This window comes from Pleuronectes platessa, chromosome 7 (assembly GCF_947347685.1).
Source record: "Pleuronectes platessa chromosome 7, fPlePla1.1, whole genome shotgun sequence".
Taxonomy (NCBI): domain Eukaryota; kingdom Metazoa; phylum Chordata; class Actinopteri; order Pleuronectiformes; family Pleuronectidae; genus Pleuronectes; species Pleuronectes platessa.
Genome location: NC_070632.1, coordinates 16,170,975 through 16,194,753, shown reverse-complemented (window position 1 = coordinate 16,194,753; position 23,779 = coordinate 16,170,975). Strand labels below are relative to the sequence as shown.

Sequence of the window (23,779 nt, the reverse complement as noted above, 5' to 3'; positions counted from 1 at the left end):
CATACAGAGACAAACAACCATTAATGGTCACTTTCACACCTGGGGTCAATTTAGAGTATCCATTTAACTTAAACCCAATCTACATGTGTTTGGACTGAAGCTGGTGAAAAACCAACCATGATTCAGGAAACATATGCAATATGCAGCTACTATTAATATTACTATTTGTGTCGCTTTTACTAGAACTGCAGGGAATAGTAGGGGATAGTATGGAATATAGAGAAAGTGTATGGCAATGGTTAATAGACTGTGTTTGTACAGGACATTTGAAGACATCAGTTAAGACTCCATTGTCAGGAAATTATTAGATTCTCAAAGTAAATAATGGGCAGTTTCATCTATAGTGTCAATTATTGTTTCCCAGGTTGCTAAAACTCCTAAATTCCTCTGACAAAAATGACATGACATCATTGTGCTCGTTTGTAGCTAAGGCTCTATTAAAATGTGATGGAGAACACAATAAAATCGCGCAGTATTTTCAATAATTTGCTCACAACAAAGGATAACATAATTCTTTTAAATAAATTAATATAAAAATGTATTTCCTGTAACATAGATTTTAAATGATAATGGTGTTTTACTGAATAAAAATTCCCGCAGCACACAGTCATGTTAAAAAAGTAATATAAAAATGTAAATATGAACAAGGAAGATAGGCCAAAATTAGACAGTATAAGATTATAGATTATTATAAAACATAAAAACATGACAGCCTTCCTGTAAATGCAGGTTAGCCTTTATATGTTAAAAAGAATAATTACATCCACAGTAAAACATGGTATTATATGTCAAAATGTAAGGGCCTGTGTCAGTGTGTGAATGTTCACAGTGCAGAGGGGGAAACAGTTGTGTTGTGTTTTCAGATTAAAAATACATTATTTAGTTGCATGGTAGAGTGAAGCTGCTAATGCTGCTGCTCAGGATGCAGCATCACCGGGATACAGGACCCTCCTCCTCATCTCTCCTCCTCTCTCCGCCTCCTCCCTGGAAGAGGAGCATCTTCTCCCCGTGACGTCATGACAGCAGCATCAGCTGTTAGCTGCGCTTTAAGCCTTTTCGCCGCCTGCACCGCTGCCCTGCACAAAGGAAATTTATGAGATCCCCTCTGATCCCTGAAATGGCGACACAGGAGGTACATCTGAGCGAGACCCTAACCAACCTCAAGACGGAGTCGGACACGCTGAAGTCGAAGCTGGAAGATGAACGGGCGAAGCTGCACGACGTCGAGCGTGAGTCCCGCTGAAAATGGAGGGGCCTCGGTTCACCCCTGCGTCTCGCACCGGGACCGATCGCACTAAAATACGGCACCAAAATACCCGCGCGTGTTTATTCTGGGGTTTACCCCTCGCTGCATTTCAAGGGGGAGGGCGTTTGCCGAAGCTGATTATTGATCCTAGTGGCCTGACGCTTCTTCACATCTGACAGGATGTTTGTTTGCCTCCTGATTTCACAGTCCAGCGCCTCCGTCCCAGCTTCCTCCATCTAGTGGTTCTGTCCGATGTGTCTCACCTGTGTGTGATGTTGAGGACATTAGAAACAGGCTCCTGGGGATGTGTTTCTTATGAGATGCTCATAAAAGCTATTTGAGGACAAGATAATAATCCCTCCACAGAGTGAAGGCCTGCTGTAGTTTAATCCCCACTGCTACCAGCAATATTAATGGAGGGTGCATATACAGGAGAAGGGTTAATGTGATGATCATTGTGTGTGTGTGTGTGTGTGTGCGTGTGTGTGTGTGTGTGTGTGTGTGTGTGTGTGTGTGTGTGTGTGTGTGTGTGTTTTTTGTGCAGTACACCAGGTGGCAGAGAAGGTGGAGGGACTGGGTCAGTTTGTCATGAAGACCCGGAGAACTCTGAAGGGCCACGGCAACAAAGTTCTGTGTATGGACTGGTGTAAGGACAAGAGGAGGATCGTCAGCTCCTCACAGGATGGAAAAGTGATAGTATGGGATGCTTTCACCACCAACAAGGTAACAGCTGTTCTCAGTATACAGATATTTTATTTCTAACTGAAAATAATCAGATGCATGTTAAAGGTGCTGTATGTTAAATTTAGTGACATCTAGTGGTGAAGTTGCATTTTGCAGCTGAATACCTCTCAACTCACCCTCCCCTTTCAAACATGAAGGAGAACCTGTGGCAGGCTTCAGTTGTCATAAAACTCAAAAAGGTGTACTGTAAAAAAAACATGGCTGCCTCCATAGAGCGGACCCGCTCCCGATGATAATATAAAGTAATTAAATATAAAGGAACCATTCTAAGGGTTAGGGTTCGCCCTTTTTTGCCCTTTTTTGTAAGCCAGTGTTTATGATCCCTCATCAGCTCAGAAAGGACAATAATCAGAGTTTAGTAATTGGTGTTTACCAAAACAAGAGCAAAAACGAATTCAAAATTAGAAAGAAAAAAAAATTGAGTAACAGAGATCCAAGTCGGGTTGTATACAGTAAAATCTGATGTTAGTATAATTATATTAAAACATGGAAAGACAACAGAAATTAGACACAATGAAAGCAAAAATATATGTTAGATTTAGATTGTTAAGTAGGAGTGGTCAATATAATGTGTTCATAAAATCCAAGATACAAGGTTAACAATTTTTCTGCAATAAATTCTTCAGTTTAACCTTTTCATTGAGATTTTCACCGGCTCCAGTATCATGCCGCAAAATTAACTTGATAAGGAGCCATGATATCACTGAGAATTTCTGATATATATATATCTACAGCGACTGCTATAAGGGATAGAAAAGCTGCACAAAGGGTTTGCTTCTTATCGCGAAGAGGGGGGAGATTCTACCAAAACAATGTCCTGAAATGTATTTCCATCCCATTCCTTTTATTCGTTTTTCTGGACAAACAGTATCACCTCTGTGGTCCAGCAGCTTTGAACTCTCCGCTCTGATTATGCCTACCGAATCTGATTGATCCAGTGCGGCTCATGCAGCTTTGTCTTCTGGTGTTTTATCAGGAGCACGCTGTGACAATGCCTTGCACCTGGGTGATGGCCTGCGCCTACGCTCCCTCTGGGTGCGCTGTAGCCTGTGGGTGAGTATCTTAACCACCAATGTACCATATAAAGGTGGTGCGTCATATTTTCGTTTTTCTGTGGGGTTCTTCTTTTTTTTAATTGGGGTTGTTTTTGTGTCACAGTGGCCTGGACAACAAATGCTCTGTGTATCCCCTGTCGCTGGACAAGAATGAGAACTTGGCTGCGAAGAAGAAGTCAGTGGCCATGCACACAAACTACCTTTCTGCCTGTAGCTTCACCAACTCAGATATGCAGGTGAGACTATCCCCAAAACACAGTGAATCCATCAATAATCACACAGATCGCTAAAGAAAAACAGGAAAACACATATTTAGTTTTTCTGGTTCCAAGAAGAAGACACAGCTGGTTTTCTAGTTGTGACTTCTTCTCTCTCATTATTAATCAGAAATCACTGCTGTCCATATGCGAGCAGAAGGGGCCTCATACTTTGTTAATAATTCACAGCAGCCAGTGGCTCCTGGTTTAATGTCCTGGTCACATGATGCTTCACACAGCAAAGACCATGTATAGCTGTGCGTTTGCCCCCATTGCCTTTTCACTGAACTTCCTCTTCATCGTCTTCTTGCGTTAAAGATCCTGACGTCCAGCGGTGATGGAACGTGTGCATTATGGGATGTTGAGAGCGGGCAGCTGCTGCAGAGTTTCCATGGACACGCAGCAGACGTGCTCTGTCTGGACCTGGCTCCCTCCGAGACAGGAAACACATTCGTTTCAGGGGTGAGGACACAAATCCTCTGCGCTTTGTCAACTTGAACATAATTGAATCGATTTGTCACATTCTTCATGATTTCTGTCACTGCAGGGTTGTGATAAGAAGGCCAATGTGTGGGACATGCGCTCAGGACAGTGTATTCAGTCCTTTGAAACTCATGAATCCGACATAAACAGTGTGCGGTATGTGATTATTATTTCTTATTATTCTGAAGGACTTTTTTGTTGAAGAATGATGAAAAAGATTCTGTGTATTTTTTGCCCATTTACTCTTAACTTCAGTGTCTTTTTCATTCTATAACTTGATTTCTCTACATATCAGATATATTGAAATCAAGGCTTTAAGGGACTAATTTTTTCCCTGACTATGTTTTTTTATAGATATTATCCCAGTGGAGATGCATTTGCCTCTGGCTCAGACGATGCTACAGTACGTATACTGATATTATTTACTGAATAATTCCACATTTTGGGGGAATGTTTATTAATTTCCTTGACGAGTAGGTTGAGAAAATCCATATCACTCTAATGTCTGTACAGTAAGCATGACGCTACAGCCAGCAGCTGGTTAGCTTAGCCTAGCATAAAGACTGGAAACTGCCTTGTGGAAAAATCAAAGCAGGTAAACTCTAAGAAATTAAGCATATCATTTCCCAAACTGTAGAACTGTTCCTAGATTGTCCACTGGACAGACTCCTGTTATTTACTTAACAAACTGCTCCTGATGATCTAAGTATTTAAAACACTGACTTCTGTTCCAGTGCCGCCTGTATGACTTGAGGGCAGACAGAGAAGTGGCCATCTATTCCAAAGAGAGCATCATATTCGGGGTCTCCAGTGTTGATTTCTCTCTCAGTGGTAAGATATGTGCTCATTTTACTTTCAGAGCTACTCTGAAAATCTAAGTTCAGTACAGATCCCCCAGAGGTTAAACATATTGCTTTTTACTTGGTGTTTTATACATTTGTGTGTGTGTGTGTTTACAGGCCGACTACTGTTTGCCGGCTACAATGACTACACCATAAATGTTTGGGATGTTCTCAAAGGAACACGGGTTTCAATTCTGTTCGGACATGAGAACCGTGTCAGTACGCTGCGAGTGTCCCCTGATGGGACTGCCTTCTCCACAGGTTCCTGGGACCACACTCTGAGGGTATGAGATGTCTGTTGTTATCGTCTGATTTGAAAGCTTTTCAGTCTGAAATCCTCTAATGACTCACTGTTTGTCTTTCTCAAGATCTGGGCTTAAGGATGAAGACACAGAGGAATAAGTGGTACACAGACCTACTGAAGACACACCAATGTTTCTGTTTGCTAGAGTACAATCACAGAGATAGAGACTCCATCTTGGTTGTACATAGAGCATATTAATAGCATTGTATATACTCCAGTCTCCTGGCCATGGTAGATTTACATATTTCAGAGACTAATTAAACCAAACGGCAAGCTTGTATAACAGTATGATTGAAAGAAAATTGCACAGAAATACTTATGGTTACAACAACTCGAGATGTAAAATGTATATTGTAGAAACTATAATTGGTAGTGACTAGCATCAGTCTAGGATAGAAGTGGCACAATAAAGTGATGTAATGTATGTTACCACAATAACATGTTTATTTATTTGTTTTTTGCACCAAAAAAATTGGAATGCAATCTGTGAAAGAAAATGAGACGGGAGGAAGCAAAATGACATCTGCAGGAGAAGCAGTAAGGTTTATATGAAGCCCTCAGAGCTTCAGCCATCAGTCGTAGTCATAGTGAGAGGTAGGGAATATGTGGTTTCTTTGCAAATGGGAAATATTGGAAAATCTAGGATAGTAGTGAAGATTGACTTGAAGTAAGACACTATAACTTTGTCTGCAGCAATTCAAAATAACATTCCATATCAGTGAGCAGTGGCATCAAATATTATGACCATAAATGCTAATATGTAGTTTTTCAAAGATGGGGATGGAGAGCAAATTCCTGCATCATTCTCCAACTTCTGTTTTCTTTACAGTAACTGACGTGCCAATATTGATCTATTGTAAGAAAGCGCATTTTAAGGTAAACTTATGATAGTTGTTTTTATTTTCATTCATCCTGGTGATCTTAAAGGTGCGGCTTACCCCTTCCTGCTGTGGAAGCCGCTCACTACTGCTCCATGTGCACATTCAGTCACTGCAAACACCCTCAACCTCTGAACCTGTGGTCCCCCAGTAGATATCTAAATACCAATATATGTATATATATATATTAGAATCCACTCCTCCTTTTCATGCAGTTGTCAAATGGCTGTAATTTCATATTTACTGTAATTATTTATTGTAGTTAAGTGTACAGTTATAAAAGGGACTGTTTATCAAAATATTACAAACATAATAAACTGAGTTTTGAATATCATAACAATGTGTCTAATTTTTGTTTTATACCTTATCTTATACTTACATTGTATAATCAATTCTGCAACTTCTTTCTTTCTTTATTATTTTCTATACTTCTTTGGTAAATCACATGCTATTGTAAGAAAGCACATGGACATCTGTGTGTGTGTGTGTGTGTGTGTGTGTGTGTGTGTGTGTGTGTGTGTGTTTTGCGTGCGCGCGTGTGTACGCGCGTGTGCCTGAGTGAGTGTTTGTCTGTGTGTGTGTGTTTAATGTACTCCTCCTTGTCATGTCTAATGGCTGTAATTTCATATTTACTGTAAATATTTTTATTTTATTATTACGTTGAGTTTATTGTAGTTTAGTGTAAAGTTCAACAAGGGACTCATTCTCAGTATTATATATTTAACATATTGTGTATTTTACCTTTAGGTTTGTGTTTAGGCTTTTTAATAAAGTTTTTCAAATTCAGGCGGAAGTGACGTCGTGAACAAGCCTTGGCTGCACTGCTGAATCAAAACAATGGCGGACAGTCGGCGTAGCGCTCCTCTCTCCTGGTCTGTTTAAAGGCGTCACAGCCGACAGTGAGTGTCTCTATGTGGGAGCGAGTCCCCGGGATAAAGAGGTGATTTGATGGTTGTGTTGTAGGACGAACAAACCCGCTGCCAAGATGAGCGACGTTGTGGAGAAGACCCTGACAGCTCTGCCCAGCCTCCTGTCTCTGGACTCTCAGCCTGGATCTGCTAAACTCTCCTCCTCCTCCAAACTGGGAAACCTCATCAGGGGAATCACCGAGCTGACGTCCAAACATGTGAGTGTGTTATTGACAGCTGCAGCTCAGAGGAGGAACACGAGTCTCTGACAGCTTCTGATCAAACGCTTTGGCTAACCCGACCATGCTAACTGCAGAAGGTGTGTTTATGGTCTGTAAATATCCAGGAGATATCTGAGCTCTTAGTTTCTGCTGTTGTTACCAAGAGGCTGTTCAGCTGAAGTAACAAGTGATTGGTTTGTTTTATAAAGCTCAGACATCCACGTCATTACGAGTCAAACTGTCAACAGCCTCTCTGAACATATTCTGGCACAAACTTGTATTAAACACACACACACACACAAAAAAACTATAAATGTGTACAAATGCACAAATGATAGCTATAAAACGTTTACATGCATACATTATTTCTATAACTTTTATAACACATGTACAAACTGTATCTGTTTACACAAAACGTTTTAACAATGAATGTGAAATGGAATATTATACAGAGGTGACAGAGATGTTTCACCTCACTCTTGTTCGTGGTGTCTCCCACTTTCTGTGTGTCAAGTTTCAAGTGATTTTACTTTGAGAATTTTGAGAAAATGAATGGGAAAGTCAGCTCAATTTTCATTATGGCATTCAAAACTCGCTCTTATCAATAACTATTTCAAAGAATTCCTTAAGAGGTGACAATTAAATTTCACCTCACTCTTGTTCATAGTGACCACCCCCCCCCCCCCCCCCCCCCCCCACTGTCTTTGTGCCACGTTTTAGAGGATTTTACAGTAGAATTACTGAGAGAATTAAAGGCAAAGCTGGCTACTTTTTCATTATGGCACTAAAAACTTGATTATATCAAGTACATATATTTTATCCTTGAGAGGAGGTGACGCACATATTTCACATCACTCTTGTTCATGGTGACCCCCACTCAAAGGGCTTTTACCGTAAGATGTTGATCAATTTCCAAAGTGCTGCTGGCCTGACCGTTTTGTCACAAATGACGAACCACATCACTGTATTGACATAACGTGTGGTACAACCACAAGCTGTGAAATGATAATTTCACGAGTACAAATTAGTCGTGACTCATTGTAAATATATTACAGCACCTGCTATTTGACGTGAGAAAGTGGGCAGTAAAAAGAAGTTTAAAGATGATTCACTAGATGGCAGAATTGTACTTTGTCAGTTTGTTGGTGTGATAAAACATCCACTGTTTGTTCCCAGTTGACTGGTGAGGAAGTAACATGTGAAAAAGTTGTTAAAATTTGACAAAAGTGCCTTAGTGTGGTACAGTCTGAATTGCAACAGTGGTTATTTCACATTTAGCACTTGCTCTGTTTTTAGGAAAAAATGGAGATATTCTGAAAGGGCGCCATGGGCTTTTCCAGTAAAATCCTGATATGTTAACAACCTGAAGAAAGTTTCTATAACCTAACATGCTCAGTTTTTCTTAAGACATTAGTTCTAACAACCTTGTGTGTTGTGTGTTTCTCTCGTTCAGGAGGAGGAGAAACTTATCCAGCGTGAACTAGTGTCTATCAAAGAACAGGTGTCCTCCCCCAACACCACCATGGTACGGTTCTTCTGATTTTCCTGTTTGGTTTTTCTACAAGGAACTAGATCATTCAAATCAATCAAATGAGGCCTGAAACTATTTATGTGTTTACTTCTTCCTTGTGTCATATTGTGATTCAGAGGCAGATGAAGGAGCTGATGGTGAGAGCGATCTACTGTGAAAGTCTGGGTTATGAAGCTTCTTTCAGCTACATTCATGCCATCAAACTGGCTCAGCAAGGGACTGCTCTGGAGAAAAGAGTCGGTATGTTTGTCTGTATTAAGCTGAAAAGCTTAGTCATTGCTTAGAATCGTTACCCATCGATCTGCTTTACTCACTCAGTCTCACAAACAACACGATCAGCTTTCTTCATGTTCCATCACACAACTTTATTGATCCAAATATTAAGAAAAAAACCTCCACTGAATCTTCCTCCGCTGCCACAGTCAAAAGTAGTATATTTTGCAGGTTACCTCGCTGTGTCCTTGTTTCTGAATGAAAATCATGAGCTGCTGCTTCTTCTTGTGAACACTGTATTAAAGGTGGGTGTGAGTTTTTACAGCATTCTTCATCTTGAGTCTGAGCAGGAATAGGAGATTATGATGATGATATATTTTCGGTTTGCAGGACCTCCAGAGCACAAACCTTATTGAAGTGTGCATGGCTCTTACTGTCGTCAGCCAAATGTTTCCCAAAGATATGATACCTGCAATCCTTCCTCTGGTGGAGGAGAAACTCAATCACCCAAAGTAAGAAATCATTATTGACTTCCAGTTCAATTACTTACTTGTTTATTTGTATGGTAAATTAAATATTTGCTTGAATAATATGATTTCTAACCATTTCTCATAACATATTTGTAGAGAAATCATTCGACGAAAAGCGGTGCTGGCACTTTACAAATTCTACCTAATAGCACCGAATCAAGTTCAACACATCCACAACAAGTTTCGCAAAGCTCTGTGCGACAAGGATCCCGGTGTGATGACAGCTTCACTGCACATCTACTTACAGTTGATCCAGGTAGTTTGATTTTCTCTTAAAAAAACAACAACATTACACAGACATCATGCAGTCTTCTCATGTGACGTACTTTTTGTTGTTTCAGGAGAATCCAGACGGTTACAAGGACTTGACAGCGAGTTTTGTCACCATATTAAAGCAGGTGGTGGGAGGAAAGCTGCCTATAGATTTTAATTATCACAGTGTTCCTGCTCCGTGGCTTCAAATCCAGCTTCTCAGAATATTGTCCCTACTTGGAAAAAATGATCAGAAGTAAGTCAGTGTTTTTCATTTAATATCTAGACTGAGGCAGTCCACCATTTTCTAATTTGTCCCACCAGAATTTAATCATGAACTGACATTTTTTCACACATTTTTACCATCCACGCAGACAGTCAGACCTCATAATTTCAGCTGCAGCATCAAAGCAGTTCTTTCATTCTTTCGTCTGTGTACCTGTCACTGAGAATCAGTTGTGCGTGAGAGTCACCTTTGTGCACATGTTACTGCCATAGATCTAATTAACTCTGTGGGGAATGCTGGGTAATTAATACTTATTTCTTTTGTGTGTTTTTGCTCTGATAATAAATTCTGTCTGCTCTTTGTTCACAGCGCCAGTGAGATCATGTATGAAATCCTCGATGAGTCTTTACAAAGAGCAGAGATGAACCACAACATTACCTACGGTGAGTCACATTGAGAGCAACGTCTAATAAATGTGTTTGCAGTCGTTTAATTAGTTCCAGGAGCCACTTACATTCTTCTCTCTTTACTTCCAGCAATATTATATGAGTGTGTAAAATGTGTTTACACAATTCATCCCAAATCTGACCTTTTGGAAAAAGCTGCAAAGTGCATTGGCAACTTTGTTCTGTCACAGAAGATAAATCTGAAATATCTTGGTAAGTTTAGAAGAAAACAAGGTATATATAATGCAATTAGTTTGCATCCAGCAAGAATCAAGATTTAACATATAAGCTCTTATTTATCTGCTGTTATTTTAGGCTTGAAGGCTCTCACCTACGTGGTCCAACAGGATCCTAAACTGGCCCTGCAGCATCAGATGACCATAATAGAGTGTCTGGATCACTCTGACCTAATCATCAAGCGTGAGGTGAGACAAACAGTTGGTCTAGTTTGGATTTTGGCGTTACAGACTTTACGGGGTTACAGGATTTGGTGCGTCTTGTGTTATCTTGCAGACGGTGGAGTTGCTCTTTCGGATCACTAACGCCCAGAACGTCATGGTCATTGTGGACAAGATGCTGGAGTTTCTGCGCGTCAGTCCAGATGACTACACTACTATTGACCTGACGGGGAAGGTGGCAGAACTGGCAGAAAAATATCCTTCTCAGTGAGATACTCGGTGTCAAATTTATACTCCTTATAAAAATTGACCATGGTTATAGAAATACATTGTTCTAAATAATGAAATAACATCCATTAACAAACCACAATACCTGCTGTATTAGTTTCACTGATCCAGGAAGCAAATTATACTTAAATCGCTGTCAACTACATCTCATATAATATTATGAATGTCTGTACATCCACATCCTGTTTCTGATCATTAATTATTACTTTGAGGTAACTTTATCATGGTGTTGCATTTCTTTACATTTGTATACTTCCTGTTTGGTGCTTCATCACATTTCACACAGTCCAAAGTCCATTACCTTTTTCTTGCAAATATGGTCTTCATTGAAATCAATAATCCAGTTCTTAAATAACAAACATATTTATTTTTTAAGATACCTTGTTTTTTTTCTATTACTTGTGTTGATATTTCCTATAAACATTATACATATGCACCGGACAATGAATGGTTCATCGAGACCATGAACACAGTGTTCTCAGTGGGCGGAGACATGATGCAGCCTGACATCCCAAACAGTTTCCTTAAGCTTCTGTCAGAGGGTGAGATAACCACAACTTAATCTGCGGTGTTCCTGAATTGTGACATAGCTGTTCAGTAATTGGATCCTCATATTGATTGGATTTTAATGCTTAACGTCTCTTTAATGGCCCAGGATTTGACGGTGTGGAGGAGGACAGGAAGCTGAGGCTGTTTGCTGTGGATTCCTATGTCTCCCTGCTGCGAGGAGAACCTGGCAAGCTGCCACAGCGCTTCCTCCAAGTCATCAGCTGGGTGAGTGCTGTTATATTGAGCACTTTGCAAAAGTCTTATGTAATATTAATGAGAGCAAAAAGGGAAAATAAATTCAGTATTTGATTGACCACACCCCACTAATTACTTAATTTGCAGACAAAAAAGGAAAAATATTGAAATAAAAGCATAGATATGAATACATTATACATTTAATTTAATGCCAGTTAGCATAGCTATCCATCCATTATCTATATCATTTATCCTTTTTGGTCATGGGGGCCGGAGCTAATTCCAGCTGAAATTGGGCGGGATTATCATAACTACAGGAAATTAAGACAAGCCCATTTAGAAGCAACATTAGTAAAGCTCAATGCCAAATTTCCTCTTGCATATCATTTGAATAGTTTAGAGATCAATGTGACAAAAGTCATGCCTCTTAGAATGAGAGAAGTGCCCGTTGAGAAGAGCTCAGTGATCTTATACTGAAGGTTCTGTTGCACTTAAAAACGTCTTTAATAAGAGTGTTTTGGCGGCATGTGTAGTTTGTAATGTGTCTTTTTGTTGTAATTCTCTTTAAACTGACAACTGATAACTACAAACACCCTGGTCAGAATGTATGTCTGTAGACGTTCCTTGGCTGTGAGAAACAATATGAATTGTCTCTATCGGTAGTTTGTGAGACAACATGGCGTTTTGAGGGTTACTCTCTTCAAGGCTCTTCTTGTCTTCAATTATTTATTCTAGGTCTCTGATATTCCTGATAATCTGTTGTTCTTAACATATTTATTAAATTTCATTCATTATTGTCTTAAAAAGTCTGAAATTTAGTTAGTTGAAACCTGCAGGAACAATGTTACTTGTAAGACACAAGGCAGTTCTCCTCTTCACCTGTGAAACCCACCCTCAGACTTTGCCCCCTCTGGCCTAATCAGGTCCTCGGTGAATACTCTCACTTGATGGAGGAACTTGAACCAGCCACAGTCCTGCGACTTCTGGAGAGGCTGTTGGATATGAAGCAAACCAGCAGCGAAACCAAGAGCTGGGTCCTCATGGCGATGACCAAGCTCTGCGAGGGCGGAGCAAGTGTTGCTGTCGCTCAGCAGGTTTCGGAAACATACATCAGCTCAATGGACACAGTGCTGAGACAGAGGGCTCAGGAGCTGCAGCATCTCAGCCAAGACTCTGAACTACGAGCCAGGGTGCTACCCCGAGACGCTGACCTCGAGCCTCAAGAGGTAGCATACATGAGGGGCTGCAGAATTACAACAATGATTTTTAATTGTGTGGATTTTATGATAATACAAAGACATTTAATTTAATTTTAAATGTCCACAAACACCAGTAAATGATTTAACTCTGGCAACCACAACAGATTATCATCCATTTGAGGTTTCTTGTGGCACTCTCTCCTGGCAGAGTAAACTCTCATTATGTGATGGTTGGAAAAAGAAACCTGCTTCCACTTGCCCTCCATGACACACACTCAATTAGATTAATGAAGGTATTTAACCATGATAATAGAGATCATTAATTCAGCCGTTTCGGTGCAGCTGTTTTAGCATGTCTGAAACACAACTGTATTCAGTATCGTTCAGCTGGGAAGAGAGTAACAATAACTTTTAATACATTCAAATGCAATGTTGTGATTTCTTTCTGTCATGGCAAAAGAAAGTGTTAAAGATAAAGATGTGGTGTTCTTGCAAACACTCACATTTGACATGTTTGATTGAAATCCTGCAGAACTTTCCCAAACAACCTATTCCTCATGATCGAAGGAGACGTTTAGACTTGTTGTGTTGATGTTTTGTTTCCAAGGTGGATTCCTCGCTGTCGTTCCTGGATGGGTTCGTGTCGGAGGCGTTGGCTGCTGGCGCCGCTCCATACAAGCCTCCCCATCAGCGGCAGGAGGAGCTAGCTCAGGCAAAAGGTAAAAACATTTGAATGCGACCAGATGGTTGCACGTTTGGCACAATGTGAACTGCCTTGTTTTGAATTGTTCTGACTTGTTTGCCTCAGCGTTGAGCCTGGAGCCGTACGGCCTGTCCCTGCCCATCAGCATGGCCTCCTGCAGCATCGCTGACAGACAGTCTCCCACGCTGTTGTCCATAAGCTCTGGTCTGTCGGGTGACAGCACCGAGCTCTCCCACAAAGGAGGGTATGCGGACACACTGTGCATACCTCTGAATTATGTGCTCGTTAATTATTTTGAACTCCCACTGACCTGTTCTCCATTTTTGCTTCAGCCCTACAACTCTGAAGTTGGACGGAGTGAAGCGTGTGTGGGGGAGGGAGGGGTACCTGAGGGAATCTGTGGAGGAGGTAGCCCAGGTGGAGGTACCCAGTCCCCTCCGGTCACCCAGTCAGCAGGCGGGGGCTGACAGCTCACACAGCCAGACTCCGACACCCACCCCTGATCCCGAACAAGATAAACAGCAGCTGGCTTCGTCCCTGTTTTTCGGACTGAGCTCCCAAAGCCCGATGTGTCTGGTGAGCGCTTACATTCTTTGACTGTTTGAGGAAGAGCTACACAATATGGAGATAGGTTAATAAGTCAAAGCGGAGTATTCCACACCCTTACAAGAACTCACATTATTAAGCTGATGCTTCTTAGACCTTCAGCAGGGGACAGAAATAAGTTAAATAAGTTAAGTCCATGTGATATACCCTGCAAATTTCTTTCCTGATTCTTTGATTAATCATGCAGTTACAGAAGATGTCAGAAGATAGTGAAAATATATTTTTCGTAACTTCTCAGAGGCTGAAGTGATTTGATCATAACAAAAATATAAAATCCAAAGATAATTAAGTTTCTCTCACAAGTCATTAATAAGGACATTTTCGATTCATCACTTTGGCTTTACGTTGCATCTGCTTGGTCTGTACATCTTGGCTAATTTGATGCTATTGCAATGTTTTAACTGACCTTATTTTCCTCTCACAGATGGGAAAACCTGAGCCGACACCCAATCGGTTCAGAAGAAAAACCAAAGGTCAGGGCTCCTCCTCGAGCGCCACTGGGCAAACACCCAGCCCCCTCTCCTCTTCTCCCAGCACCGTGGACGATCTGCTGGGTGACGACCTACTGGACTCTAGTATCCCCTCAGAGCCGAGTGTTTCCTCGTCCACAATCACATTAGAACTCTCCCAGGGCTTCACTGCGACTGCTCATGGCCCCTGTGATGTCGAAGCTGAGTTAGCCGACAGTGACGTGAAGGAAAGTAACCCCTCCCCCAGTGAGGATGATGGATTAGTAGCTGCTGATCCTGCTCCACATGAAGACCCAGACAGACCTGAAGACCCTTGTCTCAGTTCTCACCTGCCTGCAGAGCTCTGTGAACACGGCCACTCAGAAATCACTCCTCTGTGCACAAACCAAAGTCTGGAGCTCTCAGCCTGTCATGTGCAGAAGGAGGATTCCTTAGTGTTTGTCATTTTCATTTGCAACTCCTCTGCCATTCAACAGATACAGCTGGAACTTCACTCAGAACATCTAGAGGTGATATACTGATCTCAAAATGACGAATGAAGACTATTATTTCTTTGACAGTCTTTTATATTAAAGGCCATTTTATTTTCAGGTATCCTGTGTGTCTGACAGTCCAGAGGTGGATGTGAGCAGCCACAGTGTAACAGTGTACCAGTATTCTCTGACTGTGAAGAGGCCTTCGGTTCATGTTGAAGTAGCCGGGATGGTTTCTTATCAGCTGTGTGATGGGACACCTCAGAATCTGCAGTTCTCATACAAACTCCCTCTGACCTCCTTCATCAGGTGACACATTTATGTGTTTTCTCCCGTTTGTTTGTTTGTTACTTGTTTACGAGCAGGATTATGCAAAAACCGCTGATCTGATTTCCACAAAACATTGAAGGATGGGGAAAGGGCCAAGAAATAACCCATTCATATTCTGTGTGAATCTGGATCAGGGAACCGATCCACGGTCTTTCAAATTTTGAGATAGTTTCGGGGGCATTATCACAGACTTGCCAAGTATTCATGCATGGATCTTTATTTATTTTTTTAATTATGTGTATTTAGGGGACTGGTATTTTTGAGAATTTTTAATTGGTGCCGATCTCAACAATCTTTCTCTAGCAAATTTGAATGTGGTCTTATTGGTGGTTAGGCTTCAATACGTTTTTTTATTTTATCAATTTATAATTCTTCTGCAATAGAGATTATGATTCCATGATCTAAATTGTTCAGTTGGCTTAGCTATGAGTTTTGATTGACTATTGAGCGCAGTCAGGTTCAGAGACTATTCGTTGCTGACTTTACTTTCATCTTTCCTGCAGACCCTTGACGGTGTCCACAGAGGAGTACGGCACAATGTGGCTCGACTTCTGTCACGACACAAAGCAGAATCTGACCCTGATCAGTGACGGTGAAGAGCCTCTCACAGCCACTCTGAATGTACTGAAGAGGAAACTTCAGCTTGGTGTCGTGGAAGTCATAGGTGAAAAGACATTTATCATTTATCACTCAGTTCTCTCATTGATCTCAACTTTATAAGTTTTTAACCATTGCTGGAATTTGTAATAAACACGTTGATAAATAGTTTTAAATACCGAAACAACAATCTAAAAGTATATATACAGCATAAATAAGGCCACACCAAAACATCAGGACGCAACAAGATGCTTTGTTATTTATGGTTATTGCTGGTTAACAGGTTTGTCAGGCAAACTAATGCAATTTATAATTAGAGCATTTTCTAAGACACTTTATGTGTTAGTATTTTATAAAGTTGGTCGTTAACATTTTTTCACTTGGCTCACAGGGATGGAAGGTATTCTCGCTTGTCAGCTCCTCAAGGATCAGCCGTGTCTGATGCACTGCCGTGTACACGCCGGTTTGCTGGCGGTGTGGTTGCGCTCTCCGGTGCCTGACCTGCCCGACTGCCTGATCTACCACTGTCAGAGAGCTCTGCAGGGGGACTGAGCCCCAACTGCACCACGCCACTGAGCAACCAGAAACTCAACCACTGCAAAGGGAGGAACACAGACGTACACGGTGCAGAACAGAGAATGAGACATCTGATGTTGTCGTCTTTACATCACAGTGTTAACCATTTGTTTATCTCCTCCACTATGAGTTACTTTGGAAGATTTGGTGTTGATAGTCCTTGGATTGTTGAATTTTATTGCTAGAAGAGGACCTCAACTGTTGGAAAGTCGCGACTGGGAATAACGTCAGGGCTAAGAGAGTTTGTGTAACCCTATGTGTTTCAGAACAATACTTAAAAGTCTTAAAATCCTGTTCAGATCTGGTGTTTACATCTGCCCTGAGTGATCTGATCACCAGGGGTCAGCTCTAAGTTCAGGACTGAACTCACCCAATTGTGTCATGAATGTGTCCTGAGCTCTGATCACTAAGACCACATTAGGAGATGGTCTGGGACACATGTGGCCACATTCTTTTCACCGTGTGAACGCAAATGTGTCCCGGGCCGCATCAAACGACTGCTTACTCAGCTGACGTCTCTGACCCGCTGCAGTTTTGTTACGTCATATCTATTTTTCAGCTTCTCAGTGACCATACAATGAATAGTTTCTGGCCACCGCCTCAATATCAACACTGATCACTGCATAATGATTGATACTTTTCTTAAATTGATCAAATCTCTCACGTTCATGCCGACACAATCACACAAACGTCGCCTATTGGCACATCTGTAAACTCAGACTGGGTAAAAACAACATAATTTGGTGTCTGTGAACAGAAATGACATTTGTACTTATTTGGGTATTTAGCTGGGAAGTGAGATCCAATCACAAGTGGTGACCAGAGACATATTCCGGACACGTTTTAAATTCCAGGAACTTAACGCTGTCCACTCGTGATCGGATCTCTCAGGATGGATGTGAATACCAGGACTGAACTGGGTCATATAGGATGATGGCAGGGCTCCAAATTGACTTGAAACCTTTAATGGTCAAAACATTGTGAAATTAATATTAAGTTTGAAATTTCTGTCATGTCTTAAGGGAAAACTGATGATTTTGTATCTGTGCCTTGGGTCTATATGCCACATAGTAAGAGTGACAGCATGACAGCAACGCTTATTTGGATTTAAAGAAGACAAAGACTTAATGACACTGCTGTCATTAACTTAACACATTTTCTACTTTCTCGTCAACACATATTCAAGCAATACAGATTCAAATGAAAGAATACAAATTCTAAAGTTGGATTTACTGATGTTATGTATCAGGTTTTTTCGGAGAAACACAGTGGAACTATTTAAATATCTTGTCAGGACTATTTCAAATATTATGCCAGCAAACTAATATTTACAGTTTGTTGTCAAGGAAAAGGTGTTCCAGTACCTGAAGTTTCCTCCAAGCAAATACATGTTTACATTGTTGTTTGTCTAAAAGACAACGTTATGTCCTCACTAACCTCCAACCGCAGCAGTAACATTTGATTCTTACATCTGTGATGTGTATTTTGTCTTCAAAGTAGCAGTGAGGATCATCATATTCTCCATTTGTCTTTGTGCTGATGTTTTGTAGATGCTCCCTTCTTATAGGATCGTATTTCTGGTTTGTCAGTTTCGGTGAGAGGTGGATTTTAGTGTTTTTTTTTTTTATTCTTATATTTTTCTATCAAAGCAGTATTGAGAACATATTTATTGGATTTATATTCTTACAGAAAATATTTTATATTGATTTCAAACACAAAAAAAACAACGTGTGCTTCATATACTGTTTGGTTTGCGCTGTGCCAGATCTGGTTTCCAGTTTGAAAACTTTTTTTATTTTATTTAATCTGAAGGGAGAGTTGACCTTTTTCTTTTTCGTGTCCTGATCTGAGACAAAACAACACATGTGTAAATCTCCACTTTAACCCAACGCCTTATGTTCTAATGCCATGATGGTGTGTTTGATTTGTGCCTGTGGTACAGAAAGAGGAAATCCTTTTTTCTTAGTGCCTGTCACTATGTTCTACTAACTTCTGAATAGATTCAACACATGTAAACTTCCTTGACTTTGAGTCCATGATTGTTCATTCAATACAGACTTTAATATGCTGAACATGAGGAAAAAAAGGATATTATTAAAAGTGCATAATAATTTCTTATAGCCTTTTCTCTCATACATTATATTTGCTTCAGGAGAACAGTAATTACCTTTAGTATTTATTTGATTATCGGAAATGAAAGCTTAGACAAAATATAAAAAACACATTTCAATTTAAAAAGAATATATAACTTTGTACCTCTATTAATTATAGGTTCCTTTAGCATGACCTATGTTTTCTTAGAGATTTGGCTCAGTTAGATCAAAGTAGATCAAACATCTGCTGTGACTCATAAATGTAAGGATCTAAGAACATATAGAAATACACAGGACTGGTATTTAAGAGCACATTCACAGCTCGGCATGCCCAACTCCTTCACTTTTGTCGTCAATATGCTTGGTCCGAGGGATGAAGCGCATGGCCAGGCTGTGCTCGTCGTCAACCGGATGCTGTGACAGGTCGTTGGTCTGCCTGATGCTGCTGAGGGTGCAGCCATGACGAGGACACACTGTGTACCGAGACAACAGGGTGATCAGGATGGCCTTCATCATCACCATGGAGATGCGTTTGCCCACACAGGAGCGAGGCCCGCAGCCGAAGGGCTGAAAGAAACGACTGGGCACCTGCCAAACAGAGGAGGTAAAGGCTTAAATGTGTTTTAGTTTGTTATTTCCGATCCACATTTTCTTCAATTAAAAATAACCTGTTGTATTTGCATGGCGCCAAATCAGAATATACATTATCTCGAGGCACTTTACATGGTAAAGTTGAGACCTTAAAATTCATAGAGAAATCCTACAGTTTCCCGTTGAGCAGCACTCTGGCGACTGTGGAGAGAAAAAACTCCCTCTCTTACTAGAAGAAACCTCTGGCAGAACCAGACTCAGTGTGTAACAGAAGTGTAACCATCATGTTTCAGCCCTGACAGACTAGCTGTTATAATGAGAACAATAAGAGTGATAATTATAGACGTAAAGATGTTATTAATGATAGCAGCAACAGTTACTAATGTTGATAAGAGAGAGAGAGATGTGAAACTCACAGTTTTGTCAAAGTTCAACAGGCTGAACTCTGTGGGTTTGGGGAAGAATTGCGTCTTGTGCATGAGACCCATGTTGAGAATGATGTTGGTTCCCTTCCTGATTTTAGTGCCCTCGATGACGTCATCCTCCAGAGCCTTTCTCATGGTGAAATCAACCACAGGATGAAACCTCAAAGACTCATTGATGAAACTCTCCAGCACGTTCAAGCTTTGACTGTGAATGTTTTCAGCCCCTTTCTCATCTGGAAGTGAAAAAGCAGCAGTGATGGAATAATTCAATATTTAGCCGTCGCATGGTGAAATTTGTCAACTGCTCTTACTGGAGACAGTGTTCATCTCCTCCACTATCCTCAGCTCCACATCCGGGTTCTGTTTCAGCAGGATCAGCATGAAGAAGAGGCTGATGGAAAGTGTATCGGGTCCTGCGATCACCATCTCCAACACGCACTGCCTGACGTTATCTGCAGAGATCTTGCCTTGGTTCTGAGAAAACACAGAGAAAAGAAGGGGATCCGGACACCGCAAACACAAAGTGTGACTCCATGACACAGTCAGTGTGGAGAGAGGGAGAGATGAGCTGACCTGGGCAAAGATGAGCTCTGTTGCAAAGTCAAGATCCTCATCCAACTTCTCACTTTCATGAATAATCTGTCTTTTCATTTCCAGGAGGCTTTCCATCACATCCTGCAGCTCTTGCCTGGTGGCACAAGAAAGCAACAGTTTAGGTTGAACACATCACAAAAAAACGAATGTTGTGTTTCCACTGGTGAGTGTGAGAACGTTACGCTGCTCTCTTATGCTTATTATAGAGCCATCCAATCTTGAAGAATATATCAGGCTTTATTAGAACCGTCTGCCAGGTCTCAAAGTAGTTTTGGATTTTCATCAGCAACTCCTTCTCTGTAATTATGAATACAAAATCAGTCAGGAGCAAGAAGGCAGTTAATACTGTACACAGTTTGAGTGCATGATTTACGACGTGCAGCTGACCATTGATCGGCACCCTGAGGAAAACCCTGTTGGAGATGTCCACCACTATGGCTCGGAGCAGATTGAGAGTGTCCACATGGCCGGAGGAGTCAGTCATGTCCTGCAGGCCGTCCAGGTGTTTGGCAGTGGAGCTCACACAGATCGCCACGGTCCCCTGGAGGGTGGGGCCTGTCAGGGCTGTTTACAAACGTAACAAATAACTACAATCATTCAAATTGCGAGAGTTTCCACTGTTATCCGATTTGAGTCTGCAGGAGCTTGATTTATTTTTATTACATATTATATTTTGGAACATGACAGCTTCAAAAACTTTTCATTATTTAAGAAATTATGAAAAGGGTAATTAAAATGAACAAAATCAAATATGTTTTAATGAATAAAAAAGAATGAAATAAATGGGTGTTCTTAAATTAGGATGGTTAATATAAAGGATGTACTATCCAATTATATAAACTCTTAAATACAGAATGATAAGAAAACTAGTACTTCTAGATTCATGAAAACATAATTAAATATAAAAGATACCATTTAAATTAGACACAATAAAAATTTTAAAATAAGGTGAAGAAGTTAAATTTATATAATATAATAAGAATTAAGGCAGGCAAACACTCTACAGTGATCCCTCACCTTTAGAAAAGTACGTCCTCAATTTTTTCCAGAGTGGGACATCATTGTTGAAAATGATGCCTCTCCCTTCCATCCCGATGCACTGCAGCCCTTTTTTGCTCCCAAACCTGGCAGTGTAGTGGGGGCTCCTCATAATGTGATACACTGCTGACGACCTGCAAGTGAAGCCAGACTGTGACGTGACCTCATTACAAGATTCACTGGATAAACTGTGGGTGCAAAGATGTTTTATTTGAAAAGGACTCGCCTGCTTAAAATGAGGGTCTCCTCGCCGTTGATCCACACCCGCACGATGCTGCCATATTTGTTGTTGTAGTAGTTGCTCGCCGTTCCAATCCCGGTCCAGATGAACCTGGAGTAGGAGAGAATAGGGCCGAGTCCTGCCAGGAAAGCAGGACCTGGGAGAAAACGAAAAGCTGATGATTAAAACATTATAACAGGGTCATTGAGAAGGTTTTCCTTGGAAGAATATCCACAGAAGGGAGTTAAATTACAAAATATGGATCAAAAATCTACATTACATGAAATGTCTGTTCAAAGTGGAATGGTTGTTTTACTTAAAGGGGACATATTATGAAAATTTCGCTTTTTTAGTGCTTCTACACGTTAATTGGCTCATTAGCTTTTAAAGGAAAAAGGCACTGAAAACAGGTCAAACTGAGGAGGGTTGTTTTAGACAGGGTAAAAATGTGCTGTTTTTAATGATTCTTTTGGTATTTTGACCAAAATATGTTACAGACATTTCATTAAGACCCCAAGGAACCATATCAACTTTTGGTAAAATGGGCATTATATGTCTCCTTTAAATATGTATAAGTTGGCTCCTTTTGTTTCTAAATTTATCTTCTAATTGTTGTTATTGATGCCCCTACTTTGGTATCTAGTTGCTCTTCTTACACATAAAGGTGTCTCGTGCGTCTGTTTTAGGCCGATCACATAAAGTGCATGACACAATAATGAAAAATCTTTGAAAGAAAAATCTTTGAAAAAAAAATCTCATCCTACCTGGTATGTGTGACGGGTTTGTTCGGCCCCAGGCTGTCAAGAGCAGCAGCAGGAGAAGAAGAATCAGAAGAGCGGTGACTCCGGACACTGTATCCACCACCGTGGGGCCGGGGGTGAGGGTCTCCAGCGGCAGCATCTCTGAAAGTAGTCTGTCTGCCTGCAGATGGAGTTTGACCGGTGCTCATACAGCTTCTGTCTCCCTCAACAAGCACAGCTCACAAAACCAGAAGCTGAATCTGTGGACGACCTTCCTTTTCATCCCTTGTAATGCTTCTGTCCCCCAGTTACCATATACAACAAAGCCCTGATACAAGCTAAAACCATAACACACCTGCATGAGGCTTAACAAGGAAGCACACAGTGGTTTGTATCAAGGTCTGACATTTTTCTAAATATAGAATAGTTATAATGATGTAACATAATGATCTAACATCCTGTACAAGAGTTTACATAGTGTATATAACTTTTAAGGAAAAATAAAAGTAATCATTTCCTCCTTGTGCTCTCTGAACAACACTGAGTCACATCCCCAAACTAAACACCTTGACACATTGCACGAAATCATATCTGATCAAATTGAGTAAAACTTCTAGGTGGAGTAAAAGCATTGACTGTAATAACAATTTCTTTACTAAAAGAATATGAAATGATCAGTGATACTTACTTCTCTTGTCCTTTGTGTCCCCTGACAGGTTAGAGAGCAGTTTGAAGAGACATCACTGCCTCACAGATCAGGTTTAAACATGATCAACTTTCTCCTACCAAATAAATCACAGTGGGATTCGAGTGTTTATAAATCCTCGCTTCAGCCTCCACTTTACCAGTTGCTTAGAGACGCAGCCTCCTCGGGGGGTTTACAAGTAGCGACACAGCACAACACGGAACAGGCCAGATAACAGTTCACGTCTCGAAGCTTCAGCAAGAACAAAAAAGGTGTGTTTTTTTAATTCAGGAGAAAAACAGAAGCCTTTTCACATTTTTCATTATTTGCAGGTGGGCTTACTTCACATTTAGCTGTCGGAATAAAAGAAACCGCTCCGTCCCAATTCATCTGCTGTGGAGCCTTTTCAAGGGGAAATTAATTAGCTGGGTCAGACTGACCTGTGACAAAGAGAGCAGAGATTTACCCAGCGGCTCGGAACAAGGAGACAAGGGGCTGAGAAATCTTTATCTTTTTGTAAGCTTAGTCTTGAGGATTTCCTGTAGAATTGCTAGTCACAGTTTGTGACACTTCAATGTATGAAATCATACTTACGGACATGAGAAAAAAACGTGTTTGTGCAGAATCTGTGTGTATAGTGAGCTGTCCTTCAGCCTCAGTGCCTCTGGATAGCTGGTTTTCTGTTCGGCAACATATTAGCCTCACATTTAGGGCTTTAGTTTGGGGGCTTTCATCCCAAATTTGAAGGAAAACTTACTTTCTCCAAACATTGTTGTCCAGAATAATTAGGACTTTTTTTCCAATAGGGGATCTTACAGTTACATTTACACAAATTAAATACATTTTTACACTTTACATTTTACTATTTATTTG

At 40.7% G+C, this 23,779-nt stretch overlaps 3 protein-coding genes across 4 annotated transcripts; 2 read left to right on the top strand and 1 right to left on the bottom strand.

Moving 5' to 3' along the window:
• Positions 1-1,032: 1,032 nt before the first annotated feature.
• gnb5a (guanine nucleotide binding protein (G protein), beta 5a) lies at positions 1,033-6,088 on the top strand. Its single transcript, XM_053426945.1, has 10 exons — positions 1,033-1,229; positions 1,791-1,969; positions 2,967-3,043; positions 3,149-3,281; positions 3,621-3,764; positions 3,850-3,941; positions 4,140-4,188; positions 4,520-4,616; positions 4,745-4,911; positions 4,996-6,088. The coding sequence occupies exons 1-10, from the start codon at positions 1,094-1,096 to the stop codon at positions 5,005-5,007; spliced, it is 1,086 nt and encodes a 361-aa protein (XP_053282920.1). The 5' UTR covers positions 1,033-1,093; the 3' UTR covers positions 5,008-6,088.
• A 539-nt stretch (positions 6,089-6,627) lies between these two features.
• ap4e1 (adaptor related protein complex 4 subunit epsilon 1) lies at positions 6,628-18,539 on the top strand. Its single transcript, XM_053426913.1, has 22 exons — positions 6,628-6,681; positions 6,773-6,935; positions 8,392-8,463; positions 8,586-8,709; positions 8,914-8,987; positions 9,073-9,194; positions 9,309-9,468; positions 9,554-9,720; positions 10,060-10,133; positions 10,227-10,349; positions 10,452-10,561; positions 10,650-10,793; positions 11,256-11,364; positions 11,478-11,596; positions 12,490-12,792; positions 13,373-13,484; positions 13,574-13,712; positions 13,801-14,044; positions 14,499-15,053; positions 15,136-15,326; positions 15,851-16,011; positions 16,336-18,539. Exons 1-22 carry the CDS (start codon positions 6,647-6,649, stop codon positions 16,494-16,496), a joined length of 3,462 nt encoding a protein of 1,153 aa, XP_053282888.1. The 5' UTR covers positions 6,628-6,646; the 3' UTR covers positions 16,497-18,539.
• LOC128444440 (aromatase) lies at positions 18,128-23,476 on the bottom strand. Of its 2 annotated transcripts, XM_053426937.1 has the most exons (11): positions 23,249-23,476; positions 22,910-23,158; positions 22,246-22,402; positions 21,488-21,638; positions 21,241-21,395; positions 20,611-20,787; positions 20,406-20,520; positions 20,203-20,317; positions 19,941-20,103; positions 19,621-19,862; positions 18,128-19,201 (listed from the first exon to the last, which is right to left on the bottom strand). In XM_053426937.1, the coding sequence occupies exons 3-11, from the start codon at positions 22,379-22,381 to the stop codon at positions 18,929-18,931; spliced, it is 1,527 nt and encodes a 508-aa protein (XP_053282912.1). In that variant the 5' UTR covers positions 22,382-22,402; positions 22,910-23,158; positions 23,249-23,476; the 3' UTR covers positions 18,128-18,928. The 2 variants fall into 2 exon arrangements, with proteins under 2 accessions (XP_053282912.1, XP_053282911.1); XM_053426936.1 differs by having other exon boundaries at positions 20,406-20,787.
• Positions 23,477-23,779: the final 303 nt, after the last annotated feature.